At 51.3% G+C, this 14,123-nt stretch overlaps 1 protein-coding gene across 1 annotated transcript in view; it reads left to right on the top strand.

Annotated features, from left to right (window-relative positions):
* The window catches only part of LOC132567468 (A disintegrin and metalloproteinase with thrombospondin motifs 10-like), a 101,633-nt gene that overhangs the window by 19,049 nt on the left and 68,461 nt on the right, over nt 1-14,123 (top strand). The window contains exons 9-15 of the mRNA XM_060233144.1: nt 1,400-1,507; nt 6,100-6,245; nt 6,801-6,864; nt 8,767-8,869; nt 9,887-10,020; nt 11,044-11,167; nt 12,526-12,606. Coding sequence (XP_060089127.1) covers nt 1,400-1,507; nt 6,100-6,245; nt 6,801-6,864; nt 8,767-8,869; nt 9,887-10,020; nt 11,044-11,167; nt 12,526-12,606 — 760 coding nt within the window. The remainder of the gene's footprint in view (nt 1-1,399; nt 1,508-6,099; nt 6,246-6,800; nt 6,865-8,766; nt 8,870-9,886; nt 10,021-11,043; nt 11,168-12,525; nt 12,607-14,123) is intronic.

Genomic DNA, 14,123 nt, shown 5'->3' on the forward strand with positions numbered 1-14,123 from the left:
CCAAACGTGGAATTTCCACACAAAATATTCATTTCAATCTCACACAGATGAATCTCTCTATATCAGGGGTGGCCAACGGTAGCTCTCCAGATGTTTTTTTGCCTACAACTCCCATCAGCCCCAGACATTGGCCATGCTGGCTGGGGCTGATGGGAGTTGTAGGCAAAAAACATCTGGAGAGCTACCGTTGGCCACCCCTGCTCTATATTAATGGCGGGTCTCCCCATAAACATTTCCAAAAACTTGTTGAATGCAAGTTTCTTCTGTCTTCGGGAGGGACGGTGGCTCAGTGGTAGAGCATCTGCTTGGCAAGCAGAAGGTCCCAGGTTCAATCCCCGGCATCTCCAACCAAAAAGCGCCCAGACAAGTAGGCGTGAAAAATCACAGCTTGAGGCCCTGGAGGGCTGCTGCTAGTCTGAGTAGACAATACTGACTTTGATGGACCCAGGGTCTGATTCAGTATAAGGCAGCTTCGTATGTTCGTATGTTCAAGTACTTTTAACTTCAATATACAACAGAGAAAAGAGTTTTCTAAAGCTCCACAAAAAAACATTTCTTCACAAATTTATAGAGCCAATTTACCAGGGCTTCTGTAAAGTGGCTCTATAAATTTGTGAAGAAGTCTGTACACATCATATATAGATAATTTTTGCGGTATCATGGAGCGATTCATTTGTGTGATTATGGAATGAATATTTTGTGTGGAAATTCTGTATTCAGACTTTTGTATTTAGAACAGGGGTGGCTAAACTGTGGCTCAGGAGCCACACGTGGCTCTTTCACACACATTGTGTGGCTCTCAAAGCCTCCGCCATCCCATCGTCTAGCTTGGAGAATACATTTAAAGTGGAAGTTGCTTTCTTTCTACCTCTCCTTCCCTCCCCATCTATATTCCTTCCTTCCTTCCTTCCTTCCTCCCTCCCTCCCTCCCTGTGTGGCTCTTACATTAAGCAAGTTTGGCCAACCCTGATTTAGAACATAATAGAGTGAAATTTGGTGCAACTGTAAAGAATGCTGTTTAGGAAGTGCATGCATTGTATGTACTGGTGTCCTTTAGTTCTTTAGTTCTGATACCGTAGGGCAGGGGTGGCCAACGGTATCTCTCCAGATGTTCTTTGCCTACAACTCCCATCAGCCCCAGCCAGCATGGCCAATGGCTGGGGCTGATGGGAGTTGTAGGCGGAAAACATCTGGAGAGCTACCATTGGCCACCCCTGGCGAGGGGTATTTTTTGTTCCAGGTTGCTTCTCGGCACAGCATTGAACTTAGGTTTGGAAGTGACATTTTTCAAAGTTTTGGGAAACAAATGGTACCTCCGTAGATCCTAATCCCACATGCTGTTCCTTGCCTTGGCTGTGTTTTCTCCATCCTGCCCACCATTGCATCTTTCGCCCTTCAGGAAGTTTGCAATGAGCTCTGGTGCCTTAGCAAGAGCAACCGCTGCATCACCAACAGCATCCCAGCTGCAGAAGGGACCATCTGCCAAACGAACACCATCGAGAAGGGGGTGAGTGGCCGCAGGGGCGGGACGGGACGGGGTCCTATACTTGCACATGGCGTGGCTAAGCGCACACACTCTTATTGGAGAGAACTGGGTTTGATTTCCCGCTCTTCCTGTTGCAGCTGCTGGAATGGGCTTGGGTCAGCCATGGTTCTTGCAGAGGTTGTCCTTGAAAGGGCAGCTTCTGTCAGAGTTCTCTCAGCCCCACCCTTCTCACAGGGTGTCTGTTGTGGGAGAGGAAGGGAAAGGAGATTGAAGGCCACTCTGAGACTCTGTCCTTGAAAGGGCAGCTAATATCATAGCTCTCTCAGCCCCACCCACCTCACAGGGTGTCCATTGTGGGGAAGAAAGGGAAAGGAGATTATAGGGCGCTCTGAGCCTCTGTCCTTGAAATGGCAGCTTCTGGGAGAGCTCTCTCAGCCCCAACCACCTCACAGGGTGTCTGTTGTGGGGGAGGAAGGGAAAGGAGATTGTAGGCCACTCTGAGACTCTGTCCTTGAAAAGGCAGCTTCTGGGAGAGCTCTCTCAGCCCCACCCGCCTCACAGGGTGTCTGTTGTTGGGGAGGAAGGGAAAGGAGATTGTAGGCCGCTCTGAGACTCTGTCCTTGAAAGGGCAGCTTCTGGGAGAGCTCTCTCAGCCTCACCCTCCTCACAGGGTGTCCGTTGTGGAGGAGGAAGGGAAAGGAGATTGTAGGCCACTCTGAGACTCTGTCCTTGATAAGGCAGCTTCTGGGAGAGCTCTCTCAGCCCCACCCACCTCACAGGGTGTCTGTTGTGGGGGAGGAAGTGAAAGGAGATTGTGAGCTACTTTGAGACTCTGAAATTCGGAGTGGAGGGCAGGATATAAATCCAATATAATCTTCTTCTTCCAATGCTCCTGACTTCCAACTGGCTCTTATTCATCTATAATATTTTTGTTGACCATTTTGGTTCTTTGCTCCTTGCAGATGGTTTTGGAGATGTGTTTGCATTTTGTGCCCGCCCTGCATTTGTTTGGGTGCAATGTATATACAGCATGTAATCCATACATCTAATATTTGCATGCTCTGGCCTGGAGGGCCCAGGCTAGCCCAATTTCATCAGATCTCAGAAGCTATGCAGGGTCAGCCCTGGTTAGCACTTGAATGGGAGACCACCAAGTCTCCCAAGGAAGTCTAGAGTTGCTATGCAGAAAAAGGCAATAGCAAACCTCCCATTAAAGGTCTCTTGCCTTGAAAAGGCTATGGCAGGGTGGCCAAACTGTGGCTGTTTCACACATATTGTATGGCCTTGGGTCAGCCATAGCTCTGGCAGAGGTTGTCCTTGAAAGGGCAGCTGCTGTGAGAGCCCTCTCCAGCCCCACCCACCTCACAGGGTGTCTGTGGTGGGGGAGGAAGGGAAAGGAGATTGTAGGCCGCTCTGAGTCTCTGAGCTTGAAAGGGCAGCTGTTGTGAGAGCCCTCTCAGCCCCACTCACCTCACAGGGTGTCTGTTGTGGGGGAGGAAGGGAAAGGAGATTGTGAGCCACTCTGAGACTCTTCGGAGTGGAGGGCAGGATATAAATCCAATATCTTCTTCTTCTTCTTCTCTCAAAGCCCTCACTACCCAATTGGCTGGCTTGGAGAAGGCATTTCTCTCTTTAAATCACTTCCCCAAGCCAAGACAGCCAGTGGCTTGGAGAAGGCATTTAAAGTTAAAGTTGCTTTCTTTCCACCTCTCTCTCTCCCGCCATCTATTTTCCTTCCTTCCTTCCTTCCTTCCTTCCTTCCTTCCTTCCTTCCTTCCTTCCTTCCTTCCTTCCTTCCTTCCTTCCTTCCTTCCTTCCTTCCTTCCTTCCGCTCCCAAACATTTGATGTTCGGGTCTTGTGGCTCTCAAACATCTGACATTTAGTCTATGCAGCTCTTACGTTAAGCAAGTTTGGCCACCTCGATCTATATTATTGTTGACCATTTTAGTCCTTTGCTTCCTACAGAAAAAGTCCTATCAGGAACACACAGGAATGCAGTTCTGGCTGGCTTGGTTTTTGAGGGTGTGGCCTAACATGCAAAGTTCCTGCTGGACTTTTCCTGCAAAAAAAAGCCCTTACTGTTTCCACACTGGGCGTTTTCGCACTGACCTTTTACTGGCGCAACCACCCTCCTCACGCCGGCGGATCTGCAGGGATTTCGCACCAAAAGCGCCGGCGCAGCCAAAAGAGCCGGCTACTTCCGTCGCGAAGCCAGCTCAAACGTTTTCCTGCTTCTTGGCGGTTTCCGTTTGAGCTGGTTTCGGGACGGAAGTTGCCGGCTCTTTTGGCTGCGCCGGCGCTTCTGGTGCGAAATCCCTGCAGATCCGCCGGCGTGAGGAGGGTGGTCGCGCCAGTAAAAGGTCAGTGCGAAATCAGCCACTGTGTTTCTCCCATATACTCTGTGCATTTCCCAGCTTTGTTTGGGCCACAAAATTAGCATTCTATATTATACAAATTGTTTGTGTATAATATAGAACGCTAATTTTTTTCTGTAGCAGGAGCTGCTTTGCATATTAGGCCGCACCCCTCTGATGTAGCCAGTCCTCCTGTAGGCCTTGTATGAAGAGCCCTGTAAGCTCTTGGAGGATTGGCTACATCAGGGGTGTGTGGCCTAATATGCAAAGGAGTCCCTGCTACAAAAAAAAGCCCTGGTAATGGAGGAGAAATTCAAAATGACCCTTAGCTCAGAAAAGGCCCTAGCCTTAGCAAATTGGTAATCAAGAGCAAGGAAAGTCTAATCTTCTCCTCCAGGTCTTGAAGGCCCTTCCAATTATCTGTCTGTTTATCTGTCACATATCTGTCCTGTCATTCCTGGAGGAGCTGGTTTCCCCTGTTTTGTTTTATTTGCACCGTATCTTCTTGTGCCAAGAGAGGGCCACCAAACCTGGCCTGATTTTGAAGCCAGCCTTCCCTCCTACTCCCTGACCTGTGCAATAGCCTTTGCTACCGGAGGCTCAACAGGAGAACAGGCCTTGTGAATGGCTGGCAGTGGGTGGGACTTCTTCTTCTGCCCAGCCTCACCTCTCAACAGCTGCAGATGGAGAATATCAATCACAGGGGGAGCACTGGGTTTTTCCCGCCCCAGGCTGCCCGCATGGCTGCGCCCTCCCCCACAGGGTGTCTGAGCAAGGCTGTGTTGTTCCTTTCATCTGCCTGGTTGCCGGTCAGGGGAAAGGGCCACGGGGCTGCGTGCCTCACTCTGAGGCTGACTCCCCTTGCAGGGGAGGCAGCTTCAGAGCAATGCCGTGCCTCCTCCTTCCTTCGCCCTGCTTCCAGGCGGGAGAAAGGGCCGCAGGACTGCCATGCCTCGCCCTGAGGCAGTCTCCCTTTGCAGGGGAGGCAGCTTCAGAGTGAGGCCACTCTCCTCTGAGCCCAGCTAGGAGGAGAGCACAACCTGGCACGCAGTTCCACCGTTCTCAGTTTCTGGGGTCTGCGACCGGGAAAGCTGAGAGCAGCGGAGTGGTGGGAGAGGGCACTTGAAGGCACCCTGTGGGTGAGGTGCCGCCTAAGGCGGCTGCGTACTTCGCCGACTCCCATGTGCCGGCCCTGATCACTCAACAGCTGGGTGCCCTGGCTGCAGCCACTCCATGGCTGGTGGCCCACAGGGGGCGGGGGTGGTATCCTGCCTTTGCCTTGTGTGTTGGTGAATAAAGGCAGTGAACATCTTCCATCCAGTTTGCCGGTAAGTGTAGAGGCACTAATAGTATTTTTGATAATAACTAGGTCATGAACCTTTCTGAGGGTTCCCCCTCCTCCTCCCCACCTACCTTGTCCATTGAATGGGAGGTGCAGCTGCATAACAACCCCTGGATTAAGAGAACAGGCAGCCAGCCAGCCAGCCAGCCACCAGGGGCTTTGCCACGCCCCCAGCAGCCCTCATTAACCCCTGGAGAAGCCCACACCACCCTTTCTCCACTTCTTATGTGATTTTGGGCGGTGGGTGGCTTGCTGGCCTTTTGACAGGGGGTGGTGGTGGTGCAAGAGAACCCCAGGCAAGTGAGGCCTGCTTGGACTGGCTGGATTTCTGGACAGCCCAAGCAGGCCTCGCTCACCCGGGGCTCTCCTTTCTTGTGTCGGGTTGCTTTTGGCTGTTGGGGAGGTCAGAATATGCTACTGAGTTATGCTAATGAGCTCCACCACCTGTTTTTTACAGAACGACCCCTGATAATAACCAGGGCCTTTTTTTTTGTAGCAGGAACTCCTATGCATATTAGGCCACTCACACCCCTAATGTAGCCAGTCCTCTTAAGAGCTTACAGCGGGGCCTGTACGAAGAGCCCTGTAAGGTCTTGGAAGATTGGCTACATCAGGGGTGTGTGACCTAATATGCAAAGGAGTTCCTGCTCCCCCCCCAAAAAGCCCTGCCAATAATAATCATAGTCATTAAAGTCTGTGGTGATGAAACTGGTAGAAGTGATAGCTGAGCCTTTAAGGTTGCCTTTGCTACAGATGGGTAACGGTTTGGCAAGTCCTTTCTTCCTTCAGTTATGCTAAGAACAGGCCAGGACAGAAGAACTGGCACGGGAAGAGACGGAAGAATCTGCAGACGAAAAGTCCACGACTTCTTTTTTGTCTCTGAACTTCCTTGTCTCTCCACCCCCCCTCCCCACAGTGGTGCTACAAAAGGGAATGTGTACCCTTTGGCACGAAGCCGGAAGGCGTGGATGGAGCTTGGGGGGCCTGGACTTCTTGGGGAGAGTGCAGCCGGACATGCGGAGGTGGCGTCTCTTCGTCCATCCGCTACTGTGACAGTCCCCGGTAAGTAATCCCCAAATCCCTCCGGGGGCCTGATTTGGCCCCTGGGCCGCATGTTTGACACCCCTGAAGAGGTTCTGAGTTCCTGTCCAAAATGAGTCCAGATTCACGTTAACCCTTGAGAGGAGGCCAGGGGGACGTTGTCTCACAGGGGGCTAGTATCTGGGGGTTGCATTCCCTCATTCGACTTCTGCTATGCAACTGCCGAGGGCACTTTTTGTGGTGCTTCAAAAGGGAGTGTGTACCCTCTGGTGCATGGCTGGAGGAACAGCAGCGTCTCCGTCCATTATATGCCAGCAATCCCACACCAGTGCTTCCAGAGGTGGAATACTATCAGGAGCTCCTTTGCATATTAGGCCACACCTCCACGATGTAGCCAATCCTCCAAGAGCTTACAAGGCTCTTTTTCGTAAGCTCTTGGAGGATTGGCTACATCAGAGGGGTGTGGCCTAATATGCAAAGGAGCTCCTGCTCGAATTCCACCCCTGTGTTGCGGCACTTTTGAGAATGCCGCTGCTGGCGCGTAGCCATTTCTTTCTTTCTTATTTGTTTCTAAAGACCAACCATCGGAGGGAAATACTGCCTTGGGGAAAGGAAGCGCTATCGGTCTTGTAACACGGATGTGAGTACCATGGTTATTCTGCGATGGGAGGTGGGCAGAGGTTTTGTTGCATGCGCTGTTCCCCTGAGAGCGACCTGGTAACATATTTCACAGCCTTCTCCGATATTCAAGGTTCATTTTATCCAGGGCTTTTTTTTTTGTAGCAGGAACATCTTTGCATATTAGGCCACACACCCCTGATGTAGCCAATCCTCCAAGAGCTTTCAGGACTCTTAGTACAGGGCCCACTGTAAGCTCCAGGAGGATTGGCTACAGGGGTGGAATTCTACCAGGACCTCCTTTGCATATTAGGCCACACACCCCTGATGTAGCCAATCCTCCTGGAGCTTCCAGGGCTCTTCGTACAGGGCCTACTGTAAGCTCCAAGAGGATTGGCTACATCAGTGGGGTGTGGCCTAATATGCAAAGGAGTTCCTGCTACAAAAAAAGCCATCATCATCATCAAATAAAAAAAAGGTAAAGGTAGTCCCCCTGTGCAAGCACCAGTCGTTTCCAACTCTGGGGTGACGTTGCTTTCACAACGTTTTCACGCAGTGGCGTCACTGGGGTGGGTTGCACCCTGGGGCCAAGTGCGTGGGTTGCACCCTGGGGCCAAGTCGGTTGCACCCTGGGGCCAAGTGTGCCGGACTCGGAGGGAAGAGCAGCAGTCCTCGTGCGCTGCCCAGAGGTGCTAAATCCCTCGCGTTCGAACAAAGGAAGCCTCCTCCTGGAAAAGCCGAAAGATTTGGGGACGGTAACCGTCCCGAAACTTGAGGAGAGGCGCTGCTCGTCCTGCAAACTACTTCTTCCATCAGTCCGTCCCTCCCAAGGCGCTGGCGGCGGCGCGGGCTTGTGCAAGACCAGTTGCTAGCCGAGAGCGGCGGCTGGGGGAGCTCAGCGCACCTGGCGAGAACCAGCGAGAAAGAAGCCCGCTTCGGGTCCTCGTCGCCTGCCCCCTCCTCCCCCGCCGCCAGCAGCAGCGCCTGCGGTGCGGAGTCTTCAGCACTGGCGCTCATGCGCACTGCCGGCAATGCTCCTGCGCTGCCCCTCACCCGCTCCTCCTCTTGCTGCTGCGAGCGCGGCCGATGCCGCCTGTTTTCCTCCTGCGTGAGGGACTCCCTCGCTCTCTGCCTGCCTGCCCCCTTCCCTTCCCTCCTGCGCCCCGCGCGTCTAAAGCCTCCTTTCCCTCGCTGGTTGGCTCGCAACGTCTTCCCTTCCCTGGTTTGCCTGCTCGCCCTCTGATGCCTGCCTGCGGAGAGCTGCGCTTTCCTCTTCCCTCCCGGCCTTCTCTCGCTTCGCCACTGCCTTGAAAGAGCCTCCCCGCGTCTCCCGCCAATAAAGACTGTGATTGCTTGCCGCCTGCTGCCTTCAAAGAGCCCTAGGGGGCCAATGAGAATGCTCTAGGGGGGGGGGCCAATGGCCCCCTTGGCCCTGCCCTAGTGACGCCTCTGTTTTCACGGCAGACTTTTTACGGGGTGGTTTGCCATTGCCTTCCCCAGTCATCTGTACTTTCCCCCCATCAAGCTGGGGACTCATTTGACTGACCTCGGAAGGATGGAAGGCTGAGTCAACCTTGGGCCGGCTACCTGAACCCAATTGGCCTGATCCATTGGACTACCTGAACCCAATTGGCCTGATCCATTGGACTGCAGTACTGCAGCTTTACCACTCTGCGCCACGAGGCTCTTCATCATCAAATAGCCATTCCCTAACATTTCCCCCAAGCGTCTGTTAATTCATGAGGAGACAGGGAGAGTTCCAAATTGCTATCGTGATTGATAGCGGTCAGTAGGTCTGTCCGCCAATAATTTCTTGTCCTTGTTCTTAATGGCCAAGTTGTCTCCACTTCATCTCCCTCTTAATCCACACTATTGCAATATTTTACAGCTGCGGTTGACATTGGGCATTTTTTGTTCCCGCCAGGACTGTCCTTCTGGCTCACAGGACTTCCGAGAGCTTCAGTGTGCTGAATTTGACACTATCCCTTTCCGAGGAAAATACTATACCTGGAAGACGTACCGTGGAGGTGAATGCAGAGGCTGAGAAGGGGCAGTTCCACTGGCAGTTCCCCTAGCCCCAGTTTGCGGCCCCTGAAGACACAGCACTGGCCCATTCCTGATACCCACAAACAGCTACTTTCCTGAGCTGAATGGCTTGCTGTTCAAGCTGAAATGTGAATGTAGGACTCCACCTGGGGTGGAATTCTAGCAGGAGCTCCTTTGCATATTAGGCCACACCCCTCAGATGTGTCTTATGAGACACAGTGTGTTGGACTGGATGGGCCATTGGCCTGATCCAACATGGCTTCTCTTATGTTCTTATGTGACACAGAGTGTTGGACTGGAGGGGCCATTGGCCTGATCCAACATGGCTTCTCTTATGTTCTTATGTGATACAGAGTGTTGGACTGGATGGGCCATTGGCCTGATCCAACATGGCTTCTCTTATTTTCTTATGTGACACAGAGTGTTGGACTGGAGGGGCCATTGGCCTGTTCCAACAGTGCTTCTTTTATGTTCTTATGTGACACAGTGTTGGACTGGATGGGCCATTGGCCTGATCCAACATGGCTTCTCTGATGTTCTTACATGACACAGCGTTGGACTGGATGGGCCCTTGGCCTGATCCAACAGGGCTTCTCTTATGCTCTTATGTGACACAGAGTGTTGGACTGGATGGGCCACTGGCCTAATCCAACATGGCTTCTCTTATGCTCTTATGTGACACAGAGTGTTGGACTGGATGGGCCACTGGCCTGATCCAACATGGCTTCTCTTATGTTCTTATGTGACACAGAGTGTTGGACTGGATGGGCCATTAGCCTGATCCAACATGGCTTCTCTTATGTTCTTATGTAACACCAAAACAAAGACTTGGAGGTTTGATTTGTGCAAGGAAGCTGGGCTGCAAATGTCAGTAGCATCTTTACAGGAATGGTACATTTGCAGAATCCTCTGGAAAGCCCCGGGCTGCTAGAAAGGAGACTGTTGCTTTCACACGTCTTCCCTTTTGCCAAAACCGTTTCCTTTCCCTCTCCCGCCAGGGGGCGTCAAATCCTGCTCACTCAACTGCCTGGCCGAAGGTTTCAACTTCTACACAGAACGTGCTGCTGCTGTGGTGGATGGCACCCCCTGCCGCCAGGACTCGAATGACATCTGTGTGAGCGGAGAATGTAAGGTGAGCACCCCACGCTGTAAGCACCATGCCTCACTGACTAGAGATGAATTTTGTTGTTCAGTCGCACAGTCGAGTCCGACTCTTTGCGACCCCATGGACCAAGTCATGCCAGGTCCTCCTGTCTTCCACCATCCTCCGAAGTCTGCTCAAATTTATGTTAGTTACATCAGTAACACTGTCCCACCATCTCATCTTCTGCCGTCCCCTTCTTCTTTTGCCTTCTGCCTTTCCCAGCATCAGGATCTTCTCCAGTGAGTGCTCCCTTCTCATTGGGTGGCCAAAGTATTGGAGCTTCAGCTTCAGCATCTGACCTTCCAGGGAACAATCTGGGTTGATTTCCCTTAGGACTGACTGATTGGATAGTCTTTCAGTCCAAGGGACTCTCAAGAGTCTTCTCAAGAGATTCTTCTCAAGAGAGGAATGGTTATCCACAATTATAAATATCTATGGTGTTTAGCAGCCCTGTGGCACAGAGTGGTAAAGCTGCAGTACTGCAGTCCTAAGCTCTGCTCACGATCTGAGGTTGATCCCAGCAGAAGCTGGGTTCAGGTAGCCGGCTCAAGGTTGACTCCACCTTCCATCCTTCCGAGGTCGGTCAAATGAGTCCCCAGCCTGCTGGGGGGAAGTGTAGATGGCTGGGGAAGGCAATGGCAAACCACCCCGTAAAAAAGTCTGCTGTGGAAACATCGTAATGCGACATCACCTCAGAGTCGAAAACAACTGGTGCTTGCACAGGGGGCCTTTCTTTTTTTTTTATGGTGCTTTACATGGTATTTTTCCATGTGGGCTTTTTTCTGCATGGGCTTTTTCTGTATGGGCTTGTTTCCATGTAGGCTTTTTTCCCCGTGAGCTTTTATGACCGTGGGGTTTTTCTGTGAGCTTTTTTCCTGTGGGCTTTTTTTCCAGTTACCCGGTTTGAGAGAGAGCCTCCTGGTAGGGTGGGGATTTGAAGGCGGATGGGTCATCTTCCTGATGCTAGTTTGTCATTCTGACCACCACACCTCACGTGCTCTCTCTTATTAGCATGTGGGCTGCGACCGCATCCTGGGCTCCGACACAAAGGAGGACAAGTGCCGGGTGTGTGGGGGAGATGGAAGCTCCTGTGAAACCATTGAAGGGATTTTCAACCAATCGTTGCCGGAAGGAGGTAAGGCGGATCTTGTTTTTAGCTTGCATGCCAATAAGAGACGGGTAGAGATTTTTTCGCTGCCTTAGAAAGTCACACCATTTCTGTGTCAAGGAGAGCTCTTTAAAAAAAAAACCAGAACACTTACAGAGGTGGAGTTTGAATGGAGAAATTCAGCCTGTGGAAGGCACCTATTGGCAGGAGGTTGTGGCGTCACGAACCTCCCTAAATCTTGGGGGTAGTTTTGCAACTCTTTAAATGTTTCCAAAGTCATGGAAGGGGTGAAAAAAGGAAGCAAAGAATGACAGCCCAATAAATGATGCTTCTAAGGTAAGTAAAGTGCGGGGGAAGAAGAATTGGCGGCTGAACCTCCATTCAGTTTGCCAACATGTTCATCTGTCTTGCAAATTGCAAAGCCTAACACAAGCCGGGATTGTCAATGGAAGATACTTTGGCAACATGTTGTTCTCACCTTGTGAAGAGCAGTTCATGTGGATTATTCTGATAGCTGAGAATTTTGAAGACTTGCTGCTGAGAAAGCTGACCGGAATTGTGGGTAAATGCACACAGGGAGAAGAAGGCAGGAACAAATGTCTTTTCTCTTTTTTTGCCTCTCTGGCATTTATTTCTGCTTGTCTCTCTGGGTGGTGGCTGATTTTGCTCCTCCACTTGTACCCACCTTCTAGGGGGAGTTAGCTGCTAAGCCTAGAGAGGCACAAAAAAAGATAAACATTGGCAGGAGCAGGCCTTGAATTCAGCAGGAGCTCACAGGAGCACAGCTCCTGAACGTTTCTGAGGGTTTCCCCTCCTCCTCCTCTCCACCTACCTTGTCCATTGAATAGGAGGTGCAGCTGCATAACAATCCCTGGATTAGGAGAGCGGGCAGCCAGCCAGCCACCAGGGGCTTTGCCATGCCCCCAGCAGCCCTCATTAACCCCTGGAGAAGCCCGCGCCACCCTTTCTCCACTTCTTATGTGATTCTGGGCGACGGGTGGCTTGCTGGCCTTTTGACTGTGAGGGGGTGGGCAGCCAAGGAGAACCCCAGGTGAGCAAGGCCCGCTTGGGCTGGCTGGATCTCTAGCTAGCCCAAGCAGGCTTCACTTGCCTGGGGCTCTCTTTTCTTGCGTCGGGTTGCTGTTGGCTGGTGGAGGGGCAGCATATGCTAATGAGCTTCAGCACCTATTTTTCTACAAAACGACCCCTGGGCAGGAGAAAGGCAGCTGGAATCTTCTGATTGCTGGTTATCTCCTTTTCCCACTTTCCTTCCACCCTTGTTTATTTCCCTGTTTAGGAGCTAATTTTCCCTAGGACAGGAGAAGCAGCAGGGGGAAATTAGATAAATTTCATACTCTCCTCTCTCTTTTTTTTTTGTCTTCCAGGCTATGAGGAGGTAATATGGATCCCCAAAGGATCAGTGCATATCGACATCCGAGAACTCAACCTTTCTGTGAATTACCTGGGTGAGAACTTTGAGAAGATCCTAACCCCCAGTGCCTTGCAGGTGCCCTCCCAGTCTTTCCCTTTCCATGTTTCTGCACAGCTTCTCCCTCCCTCCCTCCTGAATCCAGAGCCTTCCTGTATTATTTTGTCCTCAGGGCTGGATTAACGATTAGGCCAAGTAGGCGCTGGCCTATGGGCCCCCACGCCTTTAGGGGGCCTGCGCCAGCTCCCCGCCTCCCAGTTTCCCCCCTGCTTGCAGCCCTCCCAGCCTGCACACGCAGCCAGCAACTGAGCCGCTCTTTGCCCGGCTTGCCTGGTGCGGCTGCTGCTGGCGTCATCACCAAGTTTGCCTCTCTCTGCCTCTCCCCCGCAGCTTTGTCAAAGGGGCTTTGGAGAAGGTGCCTGCAGGGGCCATGGGTGGCGGGGCAGGTGCTCCGCCTCTGAAATAATCTGCAAGGGGGCCCCTGCAAGGGGTTTAATCCGGCCCTGTTTGTCCTGCTGTTGTGTCAGGGTGCGGTGGGGTAGGGGGGTGGGCATGGCAATCATTTGGCCCCATTTCCCTCTGACACCTATAATAATAATACTTTTTATTTGTATCCTGCCCTCCCCGCAAGCAGGCTCAGGGCGGCTCACAACACGTAAATACAGTGTACAATAAAACCATATACAATAATTACAATTCCAGTTATAAAATCATCCTTAAAATCATTAAAATTACATTAAGGTTAAGATTATGGTGCTATAGTTAAAGATCTTCCATAAAATCCAGTGACTAAAACATTAAACATCTCCAGCAGGACTTTCTTGGCTCGGTATTACGTGAAGGCTATTTTAAAGAGGTGGGTCTTGCAGGCCCTGCGGAATTGGTCTAAACATCGCAGGGCCCGTACTTCCTCCGGGAGTTGGTTCCACAGTAGGGGGGCCGCTACGGAGAAGGCCCGATCCTGGGTGGACTTCAGTCTGGCCTCCCTTGGCCCAGGGATATTCAGCTGGTTCTTTGCAGCTGACCTCAGCACTCTCTGGGGTTCATACGGGGAAAGACACCTAGGAATGACTTCAGATTTCTCATCTGTACTGTTTTGACGCAGAAATCCCTCCTTCAGTTTCCCTTCTCCCCGGTTCAAATTGAACCCTTTTATACTGTTTCTGACTCTTTTCGTTGAAATTTTCCTGTACAACAAACACCTTATCCAAGATTATCTCCTCACCCGTAAATCGACGTGACTGTCTGTTATAGAGACAAAAACAGATGTCGTATTACGAACCATGCTCCCTCAAAGCTTTTGAGTCTTGTGCGCAAAAATCCTACTTCATGAGCTACTGGCATTAAAGTTGTGAGTTACCAAGTAATTTAGTTTATTCTGGGGGCCATTCTTCTTGAGCTAAGACAAAAACGTGTGAGTTGAAGGCTAAAAAAGTGCGAGCTACCTCACACTAGAGGGAACACTGATTACGAATACCCTATAAATTACATATTAAAAACATACAACATAGTATGGAACATGACCAGGCCTACAAAAACATTTGCAAGAAGCAG

The sequence above is a fragment of the Heteronotia binoei genome, chromosome 2 (assembly GCF_032191835.1).
Source record: "Heteronotia binoei isolate CCM8104 ecotype False Entrance Well chromosome 2, APGP_CSIRO_Hbin_v1, whole genome shotgun sequence".
Taxonomy (NCBI): Eukaryota; Metazoa; Chordata; class Lepidosauria; order Squamata; family Gekkonidae; genus Heteronotia; species Heteronotia binoei.